Here is a 19,611-nt window from a genome sequence, read left to right as displayed (position 1 = left end):
TCCCCGAGGAATACCTAATGGCTGAGAAGCACCTGAAAAAAGGGTTCAACATCCTTAATCATCAGAGAAATGCAAATCAAAACAACCCTGAGATTCCATCTCACACCAGTCAGAATAGCTAAGATCAAAAATTCAGGTGACAGCAGATGCTGGCGAGGATGTGGAGAAAGAAGAACACTCCTCCATTGTTGGTGGGATTGCAAGCTTGTACAGCCACTCTGGAGATCAGTCTGGCGGCTCCTCAGAAAATTGGACATAGTACTACCGGAGGATCCCACAATACCTCTCCTGGGCATATATCCAGAAGATGTCCCGACCGGTAAAAAGGACACATGCTCCACTATGTTCATACCAGCCTTATTTATAATAGCCAGAAGCTGTAAAGAACCCAGATGCCCCTCAACAGAGGAATAGACACAAAAAATGTGGTACATTTACACAATGGAGTACTATTCAGCTATTAAAAAGAATGAATTTATGAAATTCCTAGGCAAATGGTTTTACCTGGAGTGCATCATCCTGAGTGAGGTAACACAATCACAAAAGAACTCAAATGATATGTACTCACTGATAAGTGGATATTAGCCCAGAAACTTAGTATAGCGAGATATAAGGTACAATTTGCAAAACACATGAAACTGAAGAAGAACAAAGACCAAAGTGTGGACACTTTGCCCCTTCTTAGAATTGGAAACAATCACCCATGGAAGGAGTTACAGAGACAAAGTTTGGAGCTGAGACAAAAGGATGGACCATCTAGAGACTGCCATATCCAGGGATCCATCCCATAATTATCCTCCAAACGATGACACCATTGCATACACTAGCAAGCGTTTGAAGCAAGGACCGTGACATAGCTGTCTCTTGTGAGACTAGGCCGGGCCTAGCAAACACAGTAGTGGATGCTCACAGTCAACAATTGGATGGATCACAGGGCCCCCAATGGAGGAGCTAGAGAAAGTATCCAAGGAGCTAAAGAGATCTGCATCCCTGTAGGTGCATCATTATGAACTAAGCAGTACCCCGGAGCTCTTGTCTCTAGCTGCATATGTATCACAAGATGGCCTAGTCGGCCATCACTGTAAAGAGAGGCCCATTGGACAGGCAAACCTTATATGCCCCAGTACAGAACGCCAGGGCCAAAAAGTGGGAATAGGTGGGTAGGGGAGTGGGGGGGGGAGGAGAGGGGGGACTTTTGGGATAGCGTTGGAAATGTAGTTGAGGAAAATACATAATTATATATATATATATATATATATATATATATATATATATATATATATAAAAGAAAAATAGGAAAACACAACCAAACAGGTAGAAGTCCTTAAAGAAAAAGAGGAAAATACATCCAAACAGGTGATGGAAATGAACAAAACCATACTAGACCTAAAAAGGTAAGTAGACACAATAAAGAAAACCCAAAGTGAGGCAACACTGGAGATAGAAAACCTAGGAAAGAAATCTGGAACCATAGATGCGCACATCAGAAATAGAATACAAGAGATGGAAGAGAGAATCTCAGGTGCAGAAGATTCCATAGAGAACATTGGCACAACAATCAAAGAAAATGATAAATGCAAAATGATCCTAACTCAAAACATCCAGGAAATCCAGGACAAAATGAGAAGACCAAACCTACGGATAATAGGAGTAGATGAGAATGAAGATTTTCAACTTAAAGGGCCAGTAAATATTTTCAACAAAATTATAGAAGAAAACTACCCAAACATAAAGAAAGAGATGTCCATGAAGATACAAGAAGCCTACAGAACTCCAAATAGACTGGACCAGAAAAGAAATTCCTCCCAACACGTAATAATCAGAACAACAACTGCACTAAATGAAGATAGAATATTAATAGCAGTAAAGGAAAAAGATCAAGTAACATATAAAGGCCGGCCTATCAGAATTACACCAGATTTTCCACCAGTGACTATGAAAGCCAGAAGATCCTGGATAGATGTTATACAGACACTAAGAGAACACAAATGCTAGCCCAGGCTACTATACCCAGCCAAACTTTCAATTACCATAGATGGAGAAACCAACGTATTCCAAAAAGAAACCAAATTCACACATTAACTTTCCAAGAATCCAGACCTTCAAAGGATAATAACAGAAAAAAAAGAACAATAAAAGGACGGAAACCACGTCCTAGAAAAAGCAAGAAAGTCATCCTTCAAAAATGCATATGTTTTTTAATTCGACGTAAAACTCACAAATGTGTAGCAGAAAATTACTCAAAACCTATTTTTAATACCTAATGATAGTTCTATCCCTTTGTTAAAATATATTCTAAAGCTAAATGTACCAACATAATACTAATGAATGATGTAAGCTTTAAGAATGTAATGGCATTTATTAGAATGAAATCATACACACTGTTAATCAAACTGCAGTACCAAAGAGATTTTATACAATATGAATAAATATTGGTAAAACCAAAGACCATTTAAGAATTTCAAACAAATACTGACAGTATTGTAGAAAATATATGTCCAAAATTAGACATTATTCATAAGGTGATATCGAATCAAATGGCACTTTTATTATATTGTTCTGAAATGTTATGGCTCATAAAATATATGCAACACAATCATAAAATTACACAAAGCATAAAAAACAAAGAAAGGCAATAGGCTTTTGTAATTTTTGTCACCATTGGCAAAAAGCACTATAGATTTGAAATTAGAGTACTTATAAAAAATGTCTATATGAAACATTAAAGGAAGTTGACACAAGAAGCAATACAATGAGCTGTAGATAATTAAAATTGTAAAGGCAAAAGGAACAGCAGAGGATTGATTCATAGTCCCTTTAATTTCTGAACAGATATGTATCAGTGCATGAAGTGTCCAGAAAGTCACTATGCAAACTCAGAGAAGAGCCACTGCCTCCAAAAATCTGTGAGCTTTTTGGCCTATGATGAGCCTTTGGGAATGGCACTCATCATCACAGCACTGTGCTTCTCTCTACTAATAGCTGCGGTTCTTGTAGTCTTTGTGAAGCACAGAGACACACCCATCGTCAAGGCCAATAACAGGACTCTCAGTTACATCCTGCTCTTGACACTATTCATCTGTTTACTCAGTTCCTTCCTCTTCATTGGACAGCCCAACACAACAACCTGCATCTTGCAGCAGACAGCATTTGGAATTTTGTTCACTGTGGCTCTCTCCACAGTGTTGGCCAAAGCTATTACAGTAGTTATTGCATTCAAGGCCACAGTTCCAGCTAGAATGGTGAGATGGTTAATGGTATCAAGAGCCCCTAATTTCATCATTCCCATCTGTACACTGATCCAACTTATTATCTGTGGAATCTGGCTGGTTACCTCTCCACCCTTCATTGATCAAGATACTCAGACTGAACATGGCCACATCATCATTGTATGCAACATGGGTTCAACAGTTGCCTTCCACACTGTACTGGGATACCTCTGCTCCTTAGCACTTGGTAGCTACACCATGGCCTTCTTGTCCAGGAATTTGCCTGACACATTCAATGAAGCCAAGTTCCTGTCATTCAGCATGCAGGTATTCTTCTGTGTTTGGATCACTTTCCTCCCTGTCTACCATAGCAGTAAGGGGAAAGTCATGGTAGTTATGGAAGTGTTCTCCATTTTAGCTTCCAGTGTAGCACTCTTTATATTGATTTTTGCCCCCAAGTGCTACATCATTTTGTTAAGGCCTGAAAAAAACTCCTGTCACAATGTCAGGCACAAAAAACATTCAAGGAGGAACATCAATTTATTTACTTAAAAATTAAAACTTATCTATGATTGTAAATTAAATATTATGGTTTACACCAGTGTCACAGCATTCTAAATGTCTTATTCTGGTATTATAGCATGTGATTGTGTATGCTCATAGTTCTTTTTGTTATTGTGTTAAACTCTCTGTAATAAAATGATTAGTTTTCTTTCATGTTTTAGATACATTAAATGGTTTTTGTAACATTGTTTTAGTAGAGTCTCTTGTTGGGCTTTTGTCCCGTGATTATATTAGTGTGGCATAACCTGATGGGTATAAAGTACTTTTTCTGTATACAATGTGCTGCTGTTGAAGATGTGTAACAATGTTCAGTCATTTTGTCCTTCTTTCATTTAAAAACAAATCATGTGATTGATTTATTTGATTTTGGACTCTAGGATATTCTATTATATTCTACAATGTAAAGTGAACAATATTAGATCAAACTGTCTCTAAGATTCAATTTAAGAAGTTCTTATTTCTAGTGATCAGAAATAACATGCAGTGGTTTCAAATGACAACAGAACTTCCTTCTATTTTAATATATAATCATTTTATTACATGAGAGAAAATCTATCAACTTACTCTGGACAACTACAAACGGTGACTGAGTTGGAACTTGCATTTGTGTAGAAACTTAGAGCTTGTGAAAAGGATGTGAGTGACTGATCAGATGTTTCATGGGCTTTTATGGTTACACTGCACTTTTATCATGAATAGGTGTTGGATTTTGTCAAATGATTTCTCAACATCTAATGACATGATCATGTGATTTTTGTCTTTGAATTTGTTTATATACTGGATTACATTTATGGATTTCCATATATTAAACCATCCCTGTATCCCTAGGATAAAGCCTACTGGATCATGATGGATGATCGTGTTGATGTGTTCTTGGCTTGTGTTTGTGAGAATTTTATTGAGTATTGTTGCATTGATATTCATAAGGGAAATTGGTCTGATGTTCTCTTTTTTTTTGTTGCGTCTTTATGTGGTTTAGGTATCAGAGTACTGTAGCTTCTTAGAATGAAATGAGTAGAGTACATTCGGTTTCTATTTTATGGAACAGTTTGAGGAGAATTGGAATTAGGTCTTCTTTTAAGATCTGATAAAACTCTGCACTAAACCAAGGGCTTTCTTTGGTTGGGAGACTATTAATGACAGTTTCTATTTCTTTAGGAAATATGGAATCGTTTAGATCATTAATCAGATCCTGATTTAACTTTTATATGTGGTATCAGTATAGAAATTGTCTATTATATACAGGTTTTCCAGTTGTGATGACTATAGAATTTTGTAGTAGGTTCTGATGATTTTTTTGGATTTCCTCAGATTCTGTTATATCTCCCTTCTCATTACTGATTTTGTTAATTAGAATACTGTCCCCATGCCCTCCAGTTAGTCTGGCAAAGTGTTTATCCATTTTATTGGTATTCTTGAAAGGTTTTGTTCATTCTTTGTATAGTTCTTTTTGTTTCCACTTAGTTGATTTCAATTCTGAGTTTGATTATTTCCAGCTGGCTACTCTTCTTGGGTGAATTTGCTTCCTTTTCTTCTAGAGCTTTTAGGTGTGCTGTCAAGCTGCTAGTGGATGCTCTCTCCAGGTTCTTTTTGGAGGCACTCAAAGCTATGAGTTTTCCTCATAGAATTGCTTTCATTGTGTCCCATAAATTAGGATATGCTGTGGCTTCATTTTCATTAAACTCTAAAACGTCTTTAATTTCTTTCTTTACTTCTGACTTCATCAAGTTATCATTCAATAGAGTGTTATTTTACTTCCATGTGTGTGGGGGCTTTGTATTATTTATGTTGTTATTGATGATCAGCAATAGTCGGTGGTGATTTGATAGGATGTATGGGATTATTTCAATAGATTTGTATCTTTTGGGGAATGTTTTGTGACAGATTATATGGTCACTTTTGGAGAAGGTACCATGAGGTGCTGAGAAAAAGATATATCCTTTTGTTTTAGGATAAAATGTTCTATAGAAAGCTGTTAAAAACCATTCATTTAATCATTTCTGTTAGGTTCACTTTGTCTCTGTTTAGTTTCTGTTTCCATGATCAGTCCATTGATGTTTGTGGTGTGTTGAAATCTCCCGCTATTATTGTGTGCCTTGCAATATGTGTTTTGAGCTTTGGTAAAGTTTCTTTAATGAATGTGGATGCCCTTGCATTTGGAGCATATATATTCAGAATTGATAGTTCATGTTGGTAAATTTTCCTTTGATGTATACGAAGTGTCCCTCCTTATCTTTTTTGATAACTTTTGGTTGAAAGCTGATTTTATTCAATATTACAATGAGTATTATAGATTGTTTTTTGGGACCATTTTCTTGGAAAATTGTTTTCCAGCCTTTTAATCTAAGGCAGTGTCTCTCTTTATCCCTGAGGTGAGTTTCCTGTATGCAGCAAAATGTTGGGTTCTCTTTAAATAGCCAGAATGTTAGTCTATGTCTTTTTGTTAGGGAATTGACTGATGGTAAGAGAAAAGTAATTTTTGCTTCCTGTTATTTTTGTTGTTAGAACTGGAATTCTAATCATTTGGCTATCTTCTTTAAGGTTTGTTGAAAGATTACTTTCTTGCTTTTTCTAGGTTGTAGTTTCCCTAACATGTCTTGGAGTTTTCCCTTTATTAGTCTTTGAAGAGCTAGTTTCATGGAAAGATATTGTGTAAATTTGTTTTTTATGGAATACTTTGTTTTCTCCATCTAAGGTTATTGAATGTTTTGTTGGGTATAGTAACCTCGGCTGGCATTTGTGTTCTCTTAGCCTCTGTATGACATCTGTCCATAATCTTCTGGCTTTCATAGTCTCTGATAAGAAGTCTGTAGTTGTCCTCTTTCTCCACAACCTCACCACCATCTGCTGTCACATGAGTTTTGATCTTAGCCATTCTCACTGGTATGAGGTGGTACCTCAGGGTTGCTTTGATTTGATTTGCATTTCCATGATTACTAAGAATGTTGAACTTTTCTTTAGGTGCTTCACAGCCATTCAGTATTCCTCAGCTGAAAATTCATTTTTTTAGCTCTGTATCCCATATTAAGTAATGTTACTTGATATTCTCTAACAATATTTCTGACTTGGTTAGAAAACCCATGAATATGTTGATACAAGCTTTTGTCACTTTGGTCAAAAAAAAACTTTGAGATATCCATATAGTATTTACAAATATTTTATAGCAAGAGAAAGCTGTCTCAAATAGACAGCCATCTTGGATGGAGTTGTCATGAGAAAAACTACAGACAGAAGAGCTATATATAGAAGGCTGTCTAGTGAGCAATATCAAGCAGAAGATAATGTATCAGCTTGGAATTTATGATTTGACTCTCATATCATAAGTTTTGGTAATCTCAGATACCCCTTCTCCAACAACCCCTCTTCAAGCCAAGGCTGGCTTTTTATCAAACACTGAGGCAATACCAAGAATAATTAAGTGCTACTCCAAAAGCATTCACTCCACAAAATCTGAAAATTCACACAAAATGGATAACTTTCTAGAGAGACACCACTTGCCAAAATTAAATCAAGGTCCAGGAACTCATTTAGTCATTTCTATAACCTCTAAGAAAATATGAGTAGTGATTAAAAGTTTACCAAACAAAAAGGCCCAGGACAAGATGGTTTTAGCACAGCATTCGACCAAACTTTCAAAGAAGAGCTAAGACCAATACTCCTCAAACAATTCCATTGAATAGAAACAGAAGTAACATTGCCACACCCATTCTATGAGGCCACAGTCACATCAATACCTAAGTCACACAAAGACTTAACAAGGAAAGGGAAATTCTGACTACTTTCTCTAATGTACTTTGATGTCAAAATACTCATTAAAATATTCACAAACTGGGTACAAGATGGCAACACAAACATCATCCATCATCATCATATAGGATTCATCTCAGGGATGCAGGGAAGGTTCAATATATAAGAAGTTGTAAAGGTATTCTACCATATATAAACTGAAAAAAATTCACTTTATTATCTCACTAGATGCTGTTAAATTCTTTATCAAAATCCAAAACCCCTTTATGTCAGAAGCCTTGGAAAAGTCCAGGATCCAAGGTGAGTCACTGACCATAGGAAACACAATATAAAGTAAGACTCCAGCCAAGATTAAATTAGTGGAGAGAAACTATTTTTTTAATTTATTAAAAATTCCATTGAAATTAGATACAAAACAGGGCTTTACACTGTCTACATATTTACTCAATATAGTACATGAAGTTCTAGCTAGACCAATAAGAAAACTAAAAGAAATAAAGGGAACTACAAACTAGAATGGAAGAAGTTAAATAATGACAATTCACAGATGGTATGATAAAATACATGTGTGAACCCAGAAATTCTACCAAAGAAATTCTACAGCTGAAAAACATCTTTACAAAACTGGTTAAATAAAACAACGTCAAAAATTTTAAAAGCCCTCTTTTAAACAAACAGTACATTGTCTAAGAAAATATTAGGGAAACAACAACCTTTACAATAGCCACAAATAATATAAAATATCTTGCTGTAATTAAAGGTGAGCAAGTGAAAGGCTAGTATGACAAGAACATTAAGCCTTTGAAGAAGAAAGAAATTGATAAATATTTAGAAATTGGGATGATTTCCCCTGATTATGAATCAGGAGGGTTAACATAGTAACTACATACGTTTTGCTAAAAGCAATTTGTAGATTTAATGCAATTCAGACCAAAATTTCACAATAATTTTTACAGACCTTGAAAAACTGGTTCTCAACTTCATGTGCAAAAAAAGAACCAGGGTATGTAAAAGAGTCCTGTGTGGGAAAAGAACTTCTAAAAGTATCACCATGCATGATTCAAAGCTATACTACAGAGCAATAGTAGTAAAAACTTCATGGTATTAGCATAAAAACCTACACATGATCAGTGGAATAGAATCAAACACTCAATACTAAACCTTTATATCTAAGGACACTTGATATTTGACAAAGTCAAAACTAAACAATGTAAAAAAGGAAGCATCTTCAACAAATGGTGCTGGTTTCACTGGATGTCTGCATGTAGAAGAAGACTAATAAAGCCATATTTATCACCATGCATATAACTCACCTACAAATGGATCAAAGAACTCGACATAATACCTGACACAGTAAATATAATAGAAGATAAATTGGAGAACTGCCTTGAACACATTGGTACAAGAGACAACATGGTGAACAGAACAATAGCCCAGGGACTAAGATCAACAATTAATAAATTTGACCTCATAAAACTTAAAAGCTTTGCTAAGCTAAGGCCAACATTAATAGTTTAAAACAGCAGCATGGAGAATTGAAAAAGGTCTTCACTAACCGTACATTCAACAGTGGTCTAATCTCCAAAATTTACAAAGAACACAAGAAATTAGGTACCAACAAGTAAAATAAGCCAATTAAAAAGTGGGATATAGAGTTAAACAGAGAATTCTCAATAGACAGATCAAGAATAAAATAATAAATTATGAGAAGATAAAGTGAAATAATTTTTTTAAAAAATATTATTTTATAAAATTTTCCATGTCTAACTATACAATATGATGAATGACTTAGATGTCATACATGGTTGACTTACTTTTCTCTATTGCTATCAATATCCTAACTTAATTGTCTCAACTTGTTCTCTGGATCATCTACTCTGTACAAGAATTATTTTTAATACATGCATTTTGATAAAAATTTTCTAAGGTGAACCTCCTGGCCAAGAACTAGCATTTTTTTTTCACTTCAATGTGTAGTTTCAGTAGATCAAGTATATGTAGATATCTCTAGCTTATCATTCAACTAACATTCAATAATGCACTTACATGAAATAATTTTATTTTTCTTAGTTATCACAAGACATGATTCGATATTAATCTATGTAATAAGTGTCAAACATTCTGTTAATACTGTTTATATATCATAGACATATTGGTCTTGATGAGTTAATGATAATTATTTTTTTTCATTTTTTATTAGGTATTTAGCTCATTTACATTTCCAATGCTATACCAAAAGTCCCCCATACCCACCCACCCCCACTCCCCTACACACCCACTCCCCCTTTTTGGCCCTGGCGTTCCCCTGTACTGGGGCATACAAAGTTTACCTGTCCAATGGGCCTCTCTTTCCAGTGATGGCCGACTAGGCCATCTTTTGATACATATGCAGCTAGAGTCAAGAGCTCCGGGGTACTGGTTAGTTCATAATGTTGTTCCACCTATAGGGTTGCAGATCCCTTTAGCTCCTTGGGTTCTTTCTCTAGCTCCTCCATTGGGAGCCCTGTGATCCATCCATTAGCTGACTGTGAGCATCCACTTCTGTGTTTGCTAGGCCCCGGCATAGTCTCAGAAGACATAGCTACATCTGGGTCCTTTCAATAAAATCTTGCTAGGGTATGCAATGGTGTCAGCGTTTGGATGCTGATTATGGGGTGAATCCCTGGATATGGCAGTCTCTACATGGTCCATCCTTTCATCTCAGCTCCAAACTTTGTCTCTGTAACTCCTTCCATGGGTGTTTTGTTTCCAATTCTAAGGAGGGGCATAGTGTCCACACTTCAGTCTTCATTCTTCTTGAGTTTCATGTGTTTAGCAAATTGTACCTTATATCTTGGGAATCCTAGGTTTGGGGCTAATATCCACTTATCAGTGAGTACATATTGTGTGAGTTCCTTTGTGAATGTGTTACCTCACTCAGGATGATGCCCTCCAGGTCCATCCATTTGGCTAGGAATTTCATAAATTCATTCTTTTTAATAGCTGAGTAGTACTCCATTGTGTAGATGTACCACATTTTCTGTATCCATTCCTCTGTTGAGGGGCATCTGGGTTCTTTCCAGCTTCTGGCTATTATAAATAAGCCTGCTATGAACATAGTGGAGCATGTGTCCTTCTTACCAGGTGGGGCATCTTCTGGATAAATGCCGAGGAGAGGTATTGCTGGATCCTCCGGTAGTACTATGTCCAATTTTCTGAGGAACCGCCAGACTGATTTCCAGAGTGGTTGTACAAGCCTGCAATCCCACCAATAATGGAGGAGTGTTCCTCTTTCTCCACATCCACGCCAGCATCTGCTGTCACCTGAATTTTTGATCTTAGCCATTCTGATTTGTGTGAGGTGGAATCTCAGGGTAGTTTTGATTTGCATTTCCCTGATGATTAAGGATGTTGAACATTTTTTCAGGTGCTTCTCTACCATTCGGTATTCCTCAGGTGAGAATTCTTTGTTCAGTTCTGAGCCCCATTTTTTAATGGGGTTGTTTGATTTTCTGAAGTCCACCTTCTTGAGTTCTTTATATATGTTGGATATTAGCCCCCAATCTGATTTAGGATAGGTGAAGATCCTTTCCCAATCTGTTGGTGGTCTTTTTGTCTTATTGATGGTGTCTTTTGCCTTGCAGAAACTTTGGAGTTTCATGAGGTCCCATTTGTCAATTCTCGATCTTACAGCACATGCCATTGCTGTTCTGTTCAGGAATTTTTCCCCTGTGCCCATATCTTCAAGGCTTTTCCCCACTTTCTCCTCTATAAGTTTCAGTGTCTCTGGTTTTATGTGAAGTTCTTTGATCCAATTAGATTTGACCTTAGTACAAGGAGATAAGTATGGATCGATTCGCATTCTTCTACATGATAACAACCAGTTGTGCCAGCACCAATTGTTGAAAATGCTGTCTTTCTTCCACTGGATGGTTTTAGCTCCCTTGTCGAAGATCAAGTGACCATAGGTGTGTGAGTTCATTTCTAGGTCTTCAATTCTATTCCATTGGTCTACTCTTCTGTTTCTATACCAGTACCATGCAGTTTTTATCACAATTGCACTGTAGTAAAGCTTTAGGTCAGGCATGGTGATTCCACCAGAGGTTCTTTTATCCTTGAGAAGACTTTTTGCTATCCTAGGTTTTTTGTTATTCCAGATGAATTTGCAAATTGCTCCTTCTAATTCGTTGAAGAATTGAGTTGGAATTTTGATGGGGATTGCATTGAATCTGTAGATTGCTTTTGGCAAGATAGCCATTTGTACAATGTTGATCCTGCCAATCCATGAGCATGGGAGATCTTTCCATCTTCTGAGATCTTCTTTAATTTCTTTCTTCAGAGATTTGAAGTTTTTATCATACAGATCTTTCACCTCATTAGTTAGCGTTAAGCCAAGATATTTTATACTATTTGTGACTATTGAGAAGAGTGTTGTTTCCCTAATTTCTTTCTCAGCCTGTTTATTCTTTGTATAGAGAAAGGCCATTGACTTGTTTGAGTTTATTTTATATCCAGCTACTTCACCGAAGCTGCTTATCAGGTTTAGGAGTTCTCTGGTAGAATTTTTAGGGTCACTTATATATACTATCATATCATCTGCAAAAAGTGATACTTTGACTTCCTCTTTTCCAATTTGTATCCCCTTGATCTCCTTTTGTTGTCGAATTGCTCTGGTTAATACTTCAAGTCCTATGTTGAAAAGGTAGGGAGAAAGTGGGCAGCCTTGTCTAGTCCCTGATTTTAGTGGGATTGCTTCCAGCTTCTCTCCATTTACTTTGATGTTGGCTACTGGTTTGCTGTAGATTGCTTTTATCATGTTTAGGTATGGGCCTTGAATTCCTGATCTTTCCAAAACTTTTATCATGAATGGGTGTTGAATCTTGTCAAATGCTTTTTCTGCATCTAACGAGATGATCATGTGGTTTTTGTCTTTGAGTTTGTTTATATAATGGATTACATTGATGGATTTTGGTATATTAAACCATCCCTGCATTCCTGGAATAAAACCTACTTGGTTAGGATGGATGATTGCTTTAATATGTTATTGGATTCGGTTAGCAAGAATTTTATTGAGGATTTTTGCATTGATATTCATAAGAGAAATTGGTCTGAAGTTCTCTATCTTTGTTGAATCTTTCTGTGGTTTAGGTATCAGAGTAATAGTGGCTTCATAAAATGAGTTGGGTAGAGTACCTTCTACTTCTATTTTGTGAAATAGTTTGTGCAGAATTGGAATTAGATCTTCTTTGAAGGTCTGATAGAACTCTGCACTAAACCCGTCTGGTCCTGGGCTTTTTTTTGGCTGGGAGACTATTAATAACTGCTTCTATTTCTTTAGGTGATATGGGACTGTTTAGATGGTCAACTTGATCCTGACTCAACTTTGGTACCTGATATCTGTCCAGAAATTTGTCCATTTCGTCCAGGTTTTCCAGTTTTGTTGAGTATAACCTTTTGTAGAAGGATCTGATGGTGTTTTGGATTTCTTCAGGATCTGTTGTTATGTCTCCCTTTTCATTTCTGATTTTGTTAATTAGGATTTTGTCCCTGTGCCCTTTCGTAAGGCTAGCTAAGGGTTTATCTATCTTGTTGATTTTCTCAAAGAACCAACTCCTCATTTGGTTAATTCTTTGAATAGTTCTTCTTGTTTCCACTTGGTTGATTTCATCCCTGAGTTTGATTATTTCCTGCCGTCTACTCCTCTTGGGTGAATTTGCTTCCTTTTTTTCTAGAGCTTTTAGATGTGTTGTCAAGCTGCTAGTATGTGCTCTCTCGCGTTTCTTCTTGGAGGCACTCAGAGCTATGAGTTTCCCTCTTAGAAATGCTTTCATAGTGTCCCATAAGATTGGGTATGTGTGGCTTCATTTTCATTAAACTCTAAAAAGTCTTTAATTTCTTTCTTTATTCCTTCCTTGACCAAGGTATCATTGAGAAGAGTGTTGTTCAGTTTCCACGTGAATGTTGGCTTTCCATTATTTATGTTGTTATTGAAGATCAGTCTTAGGCCATGGTGGTCTGATAGGATACGTGGGACAATTTCAATATTTTTGTATCTGTTGAGGCCTGTTTTGTGACCAATTATATGGTCAATATTGGTGAAGGTCCCGTGAGGTGCTGAGAAGAAGGTATATCCTTTTGTTTTAGGATAAAATGTTCTGTAGATATCTGTTAGGTCCATTTGTTTCATAACTTCTGTTAGTTTCACTGTGTCCCTGTTTAGTTTCTGTTTCCACGATCTGTCCCTTGATGAAAGTGGTGTGTTGAAGTCTCCCACTATTATTGTGTGAGGTGCAATGTGTGCTTTGAGCTTTACTAAAATGTCTTTAATGAATGTGGCTGCCCTTGCATTTGGAGCGTAGATATTCAGAATTCAGAGTTCCTCTTGGAGGATTTTACCTTTGATGAATATGAAGTGTCCCTCCTTGTCCTTTTTGATATCTTTGGTTTGGAAGTCGATTTTATCCGATATTTGAATGGCTACTCCAGCTTGTTTCTTCAGACCATTTGCTTGGAAAATTGTTTTCCAGCCTTTCACTCTGAGGTAGTGTCTGTCTTTTTCCCTGAGATGGGTTTCCTGTAAGCAGCAGAATGTTGGGTCCTGTTTGTGTAGCCAGTCTGTTAGTCTATGTCTTTTTATTGGGGAATTGAGTCCATTAATATTAAGAGATATTAAGGAAAAGTAATTGTTGCTTCCTTTTATTTTTGTTGTTAGAGTTGGCATTCTGTTCTTGTGGCTGTCTTCTTTTTGGTTTGTTGAGGGATTACTTTCTTGTTTGTTCTAGGGTGTGATTTCCATCCTTGTATTGCTTCTTTTCTGTTATTATCCTTTGAAGGGCTGGATTCGTGGAAAGATATTGTGTGAATTTGGTTTTGTCGTGGAATACTTTGGTTTCTCCATCTATGGTAATTGAGAGTTTGGCCGGGTATAGTAGCCTGGGCTGGCATTTGTGTTCTCTTTGTGTCTGTATAACATCTGTCCAGGCTCTTCTGGCTTTCATAGTCTCTGGTGAAAAGTCTGGTGTAATTCTGATAGGCCTTCCTTTATATGTTACTTGACCTTTCTCCCTTACTGCTTTTAATATTCTATCTTTATTTAGTGCATTTGTTGTTCTGATTATTATGTGTCGGGAGGAATTTCTTTTCTGGTCCAGTCTATTTGGAGTTCTGTAGGCTTCTTGTATGATCATGGGCATCTCTTTCTTTATGTTTGGGAAGTTTTCTTCAATTATTTTGTTGAAGATATTAGCTGGCCCTTTAAGTTGAAAATCTTCATTCTCATCAATTCCTATTATCCGTAGGTTTGGTCTTCTCATTGTGTCCTGGATTTCCTGGATGTTTTGAGTTAGGATCCTGTTGCATTTTGTATTTTCTTTGACTGTTGTGTCGATGTTCTCTATGGAATCTTCTGCACCTGAGATTCTCTCTTCCATTTCTTGTATTCTGTTGCTGATGCTCGCATCTATGGTTCCAGATCTCTTTCCTAGGGTTTCTATCTCCAGCGTTGCCTCGCTTTGGGTTTTCTTTACAGTGTCTACTTCCCTTTTTAGTTCTATTATGGTTTTGTTCATTTCCATTACTTGTTTGGATGTGTTTTCCTGTTTTTCTTTAAGGACTTCTACCTGTTTGGCTGTGTTTTCCTGCTTTTCTTTAAGGGCCTGTAACTCTTTAGCAGTGCTCTCCTGTAATTCTTTAAGTGACTTATGAAAGTCCTTCTTGATGTCCTCTATCATCATCATGAAAAATGTTTTTAAGTCTGGGTCTAGATTTTCGGTTGTGTTGGGGTGCCCAGGTCTAGGTGGGGTGGGAGTGCTGCGTTCTGATGATGGTGAGTGGTCTTGATTTCTGTTAGTAGGATTCTTACGTTTGCCTTTCGCCATCTGGTAATCTCTGAAGCTAGCTGTTATAGTTGTCTCTGTTAAAAGCTTGTACTTCAGGTGACTCTGTTAGCCTCTATAAGCAGACCTGGGAGGGTAGCACTCTCCTTGGTTTCAGTGGGCAGAGTATTCTCTGCAGGAAAGCTCTCTTCTTGCAGGGAAGGTACCCAGATATCTGGTGTTCAAACCGGACTCCTGGCAGAAGTTGTGTTCCACTCACTAGAGGTCTTAGGATCCTGTGGGGAGTCCTGTGTGGGCCCTTGCGGGTGTCAGGCAACTCCGCTGGCCAGGAAGCCCTGGGCTCGAGTGGAGCGGAAGGGGCTTTTTCGATAATTATGACATTCTTTAAGTTTAAAAATCTTCATCTGTATCGGTGACATTCATTATTGAAATTACATAAGAAATCCAACTGTCAAATTAACATAATATATGAAAATATTTAAAGAACATGATTTTATTCATAATGGGTCATATCAGGAATATGATTTTCAGGTATTTCCCAAGGGATTATGTGCATTGCATCACAGATTTCTGAAGATCTTTGCATTGGAGAATGATCATATGATCTTGAGTTTACTGTTTTGATTGAAGTGAAGCAGGACAGTTAGAGGGAATCTTGAATCTTATGCATGCTATGAAATTTACAAGGTAAATTAATGATGCTAGAAGAAAAAATTATCCTGAGTGAGATAATCAGACAAAAAAGATAAAAGTGTTGTCTATTCAGTTACATGAGGATTTATCTATTAAGTATTAATGCAGCAAGCAATAATACCTATAGCCACTGATGTTCTGTATAAAATAATTCCCAGGGAGTATGAAAAATTACACTAGGAAGCAGAAAACAGATGTATAGTTATGGATGGATGGGATGCAAGACTGTTATAGAATGAAAAAAATGAGGAATGAAAAGAAAAATTGATTACAGAAGGGAATATGGGAATGAAGAGCTAAATCTATGGATCATTTGAGGGATTGTATTTGAAAACAACTACAGTTGAAGTTACTAAGATTTGTGTGTGTGTGTGTGTGTGTGTGTGTGTGTGTGTGTGTATGAGTATTATGTATATCTGTATGTGTATAAGAAAATTAAACTGTAATCCCTAAATAATGGTAAAATAATGGTAAAACCAAAATACATAAAGACATCTCTAGCCAGTAAAAGAGAGTTTTATTGTCAAATGAGTTTCAAATAATTTTTAGCCGAAGGGGATCCATGAGAATTTCTACAACTCAGGTTATTGTCAAGCGATCGGTTGCTCTACACAATAGTTCAAGACAGCAGCTCATAATTCACTGAGCATAGATAATTCATACTGGCACCTACCTAAAGCCTTTACTGCCATTGACTAGATTTCACAGTATTCGGGGGTATTCTGTGTATTACTAGAGGAAAAAAGAAAAAAAAAAACAGCTTTTAATGCTGCAGTCTAAGATGGTGACCAGCCCTCAGCATATGTACAGTAGAGGTTCAAAATGTGTGGAAATATCAACCCACTATCTGATTCAAATAGAGGCCCACTTCATGATATGACAATGCCTAGGTAGCCAAACACCTGAGATTGGATAGGGAAAGATAGACTTTGGAAAATCTAAATACTACTGTTCTACAACAGTAACCCAGCAATGAAATCTGCTTATAATGTCACTTTTCTGTACACATATGTCAATATTTTTCTCAGTTTTCATCAGAGAAGTGTTCTGCTATGCTAGATAAACATGAAAACTGTGGTACATAAAAGGACAACTATCAGAGAATAGCAGACTGAAATATTCAGTTCTAAAATGGGAATCTCTATAAAGGTACCTGGCTTCAGGGCTTAGGGAAAAAAGCAGGAAAGCATTAAGAAAGATTGTAAGAGTGAAGAGGGAAGACATTGCTGAAAGAAAGCCTTCTTTTCACACAAGGATTTATAAGATACAAAATGACAGAGAGTTGGCAGCATGTAAATTTGTTACATATGTATAAGTCTGATAAGATTTTATTGCAGAAATAGCAACTACACATAAGCCCTATTGCTACCATACAAAATATTCCAAAATAATAAGTGCTAGAAATACATATTTTTATTTTTTCAAATGGATTTCAACTCAGTAATCAAATAAAACTTAAGAGCCAGGCGTAGTAGCTGATAGCCAATTCAAAATTAATTCAATGGTAATTTATAAGATTTTATTATCTCACAGTGCTTTGTCTTGGCTTTATTATTTTAACCTTTCTAATCTTTGAGTATATGTTACAGTTTCTGATTTTCTTTTTATTGGATGTACCAATGTGAAAATGTATGTGTGTATGTGTTTGTGTGTGTGTGTGTGTCTGTGTGTGTGTGTGTGTTTGTGTTAATGTTTGCATGTGATTCTTCCAATTTTAATATTTATTCATTTATTTACTTATTTATTTATTTATTTTATTTACTTTGTTTTGTTGTATGGAGATCTTTTTTGTTTACTTTTATTATATTTCATTTTATCCTTATAATTAGATATCATTGTATATTCTATTGATAGAGAAAGAGAGGGTATGGATTTGTGTGGGTGCCAATATAGGGAGTACTAGAAAGGAATTTAGGGATGAAAGATCACAAAAATATATTCTATGTATCAAAACTACTTTGACATGCCACCTTAAAACTCTCAGAATGCCTAAGAATATCTACATAAGTGGCAGCTCATGCTGACAAAGATATCAAACAAGGAGAACACTCTCCCAGTGTTGGTGGAAGAACAAATTTGTACAGTCACGATGGAAATCAGTATGATATTTCTGCAGAAAGATGGAAATCAGTCTACCTCAAGATCCAGCTTAAATTCTCTTGGGAATATACCCAAAGTATACATCATCCTACCTCCAGGACAATTGATTAAACATGTTCATTGCTGTTCTACATACAAGAAAGAGAAACTGGAAACAAACTAGATGGTCTCTAAAAGAAGAATGAATACAGTAAATATGATACATTAACATAATAGAGTATTAACACTCAGATGTTAAAAATGGTATCATGAAATTTTCAGACAAATGAAAATAGAAAAGATTATCCTGAGTAAAGTACAGTAATCCTAGAATGCTAAATATTATATGTTTTTGTTATATCTTTATATTAGCTGTTAAACAGACTATAGTTATGATGGTTTGTATATCCTTGAACCAGAGAGTAGCACCACCTGGAGGTGTGGCCTTGTTGCAATAGGTGTGACCTGATTGGAATGGGTGTGTCACTGTGGGTGTGGGCATAAGATCCTCACCCTAGTTGCCTGGAAGTCAGTTTTCCACTAGCAGCCTTTGGATGAAGACATAGGACTGTCAGCTCTGCCTGTGCCATGCCTGCCTGGATACTGCCATGCTCTCACCTTGATAATAATGGACTGAACCGCTGAGTGTGTAAGCCAGCCCCAATTAAATGCTGTTTTTTTTTATAAGACTTGCCTAGGTCATGGTGTCTGTTCACAGCAGTAGTACCCAACTAAGACAGAAGTTGGTGCTGGGAGTGGGGTATTGCTGTGATAAGCATGACCATGTTTTTATTTGAAAGAATGTGGATTTGGGGACTTTGGATTTGGAAAGCAGTGGAATGCTTTAAATGGGGCTTAATGGGTCATCCTAGTAGGAATATGGAAGTCTTTGTTGCTGGGAGTAATTTGAACTGTGTTGACCTGGACCAAGAGATTTCAAAGGAGAAGAATTTCAGAATGAGGCATAAAGACTTTTTGTGGTATTTTGGTGAAGAATGTGGCTACTTTTTGCCCTTGCCTGAAAAGTCTACCTGAAGCTAAGGTGAAGAGACTCAGATTAATTGCATTGACAAAGGAAGTTTCAAAAAAGCCCAGCAGAGACTTTGTTCTCTGGTTAAGTCTTATGAAGAGAAGTTTGAACAAGCATAGTAACCTTAGAAAGGAAAATATAAAGTATATGGTATTAAAGGGGTACTAGGAAGTGAAATGGAGCAAAATATTGTGTTCTAGGAGATAACAGATTAAGGGAGTGGGACCTTGGGGCAAGATCCTACCCAGATAAATTTAGATCAAAGCATGGTGTTACACACCTTAATACCAGGAGACAGGCATGCTGATCTCTGCATTAAAGCTCAATCTACAGAGCAAGATCCAGAATAGCCAAGTTTAGGCAGTGAAGGATTTGGAAAACAGAAAACCAGAGACAATGTAATAGCACAAGAGGGTCATGTTATAGTTCCTGCAAGCAGCAGAACTTGGCAGCTTCAGCCATGTGGCTCTAGAGT

At 36.6% G+C, this 19,611-nt stretch overlaps 1 protein-coding gene across 1 annotated transcript in view; it reads left to right on the top strand.

The window, feature by feature from the left end:
• The window catches only part of Vmn2r58 (vomeronasal 2, receptor 58), a 35,790-nt gene extending 32,029 nt beyond the window's left edge, over positions 1-3,761 (top strand). Inside the window, exon 6 of the mRNA NM_001105055.1 lies at positions 2,833-3,761. Within this exon, the coding sequence (NP_001098525.1) occupies positions 2,833-3,761 (929 nt within the window). The remainder of the gene's footprint in view (positions 1-2,832) is intronic.
• The last annotated feature ends 15,850 nt before the right edge of the window (positions 3,762-19,611 follow it).

This window comes from Mus musculus, chromosome 7, assembly GCF_000001635.26.
Source record: "Mus musculus strain C57BL/6J chromosome 7, GRCm38.p6 C57BL/6J".
Classification (NCBI taxonomy): domain Eukaryota; kingdom Metazoa; phylum Chordata; class Mammalia; order Rodentia; family Muridae; genus Mus; species Mus musculus.
This window is presented reverse-complemented; position numbering and strand designations above follow the sequence as displayed.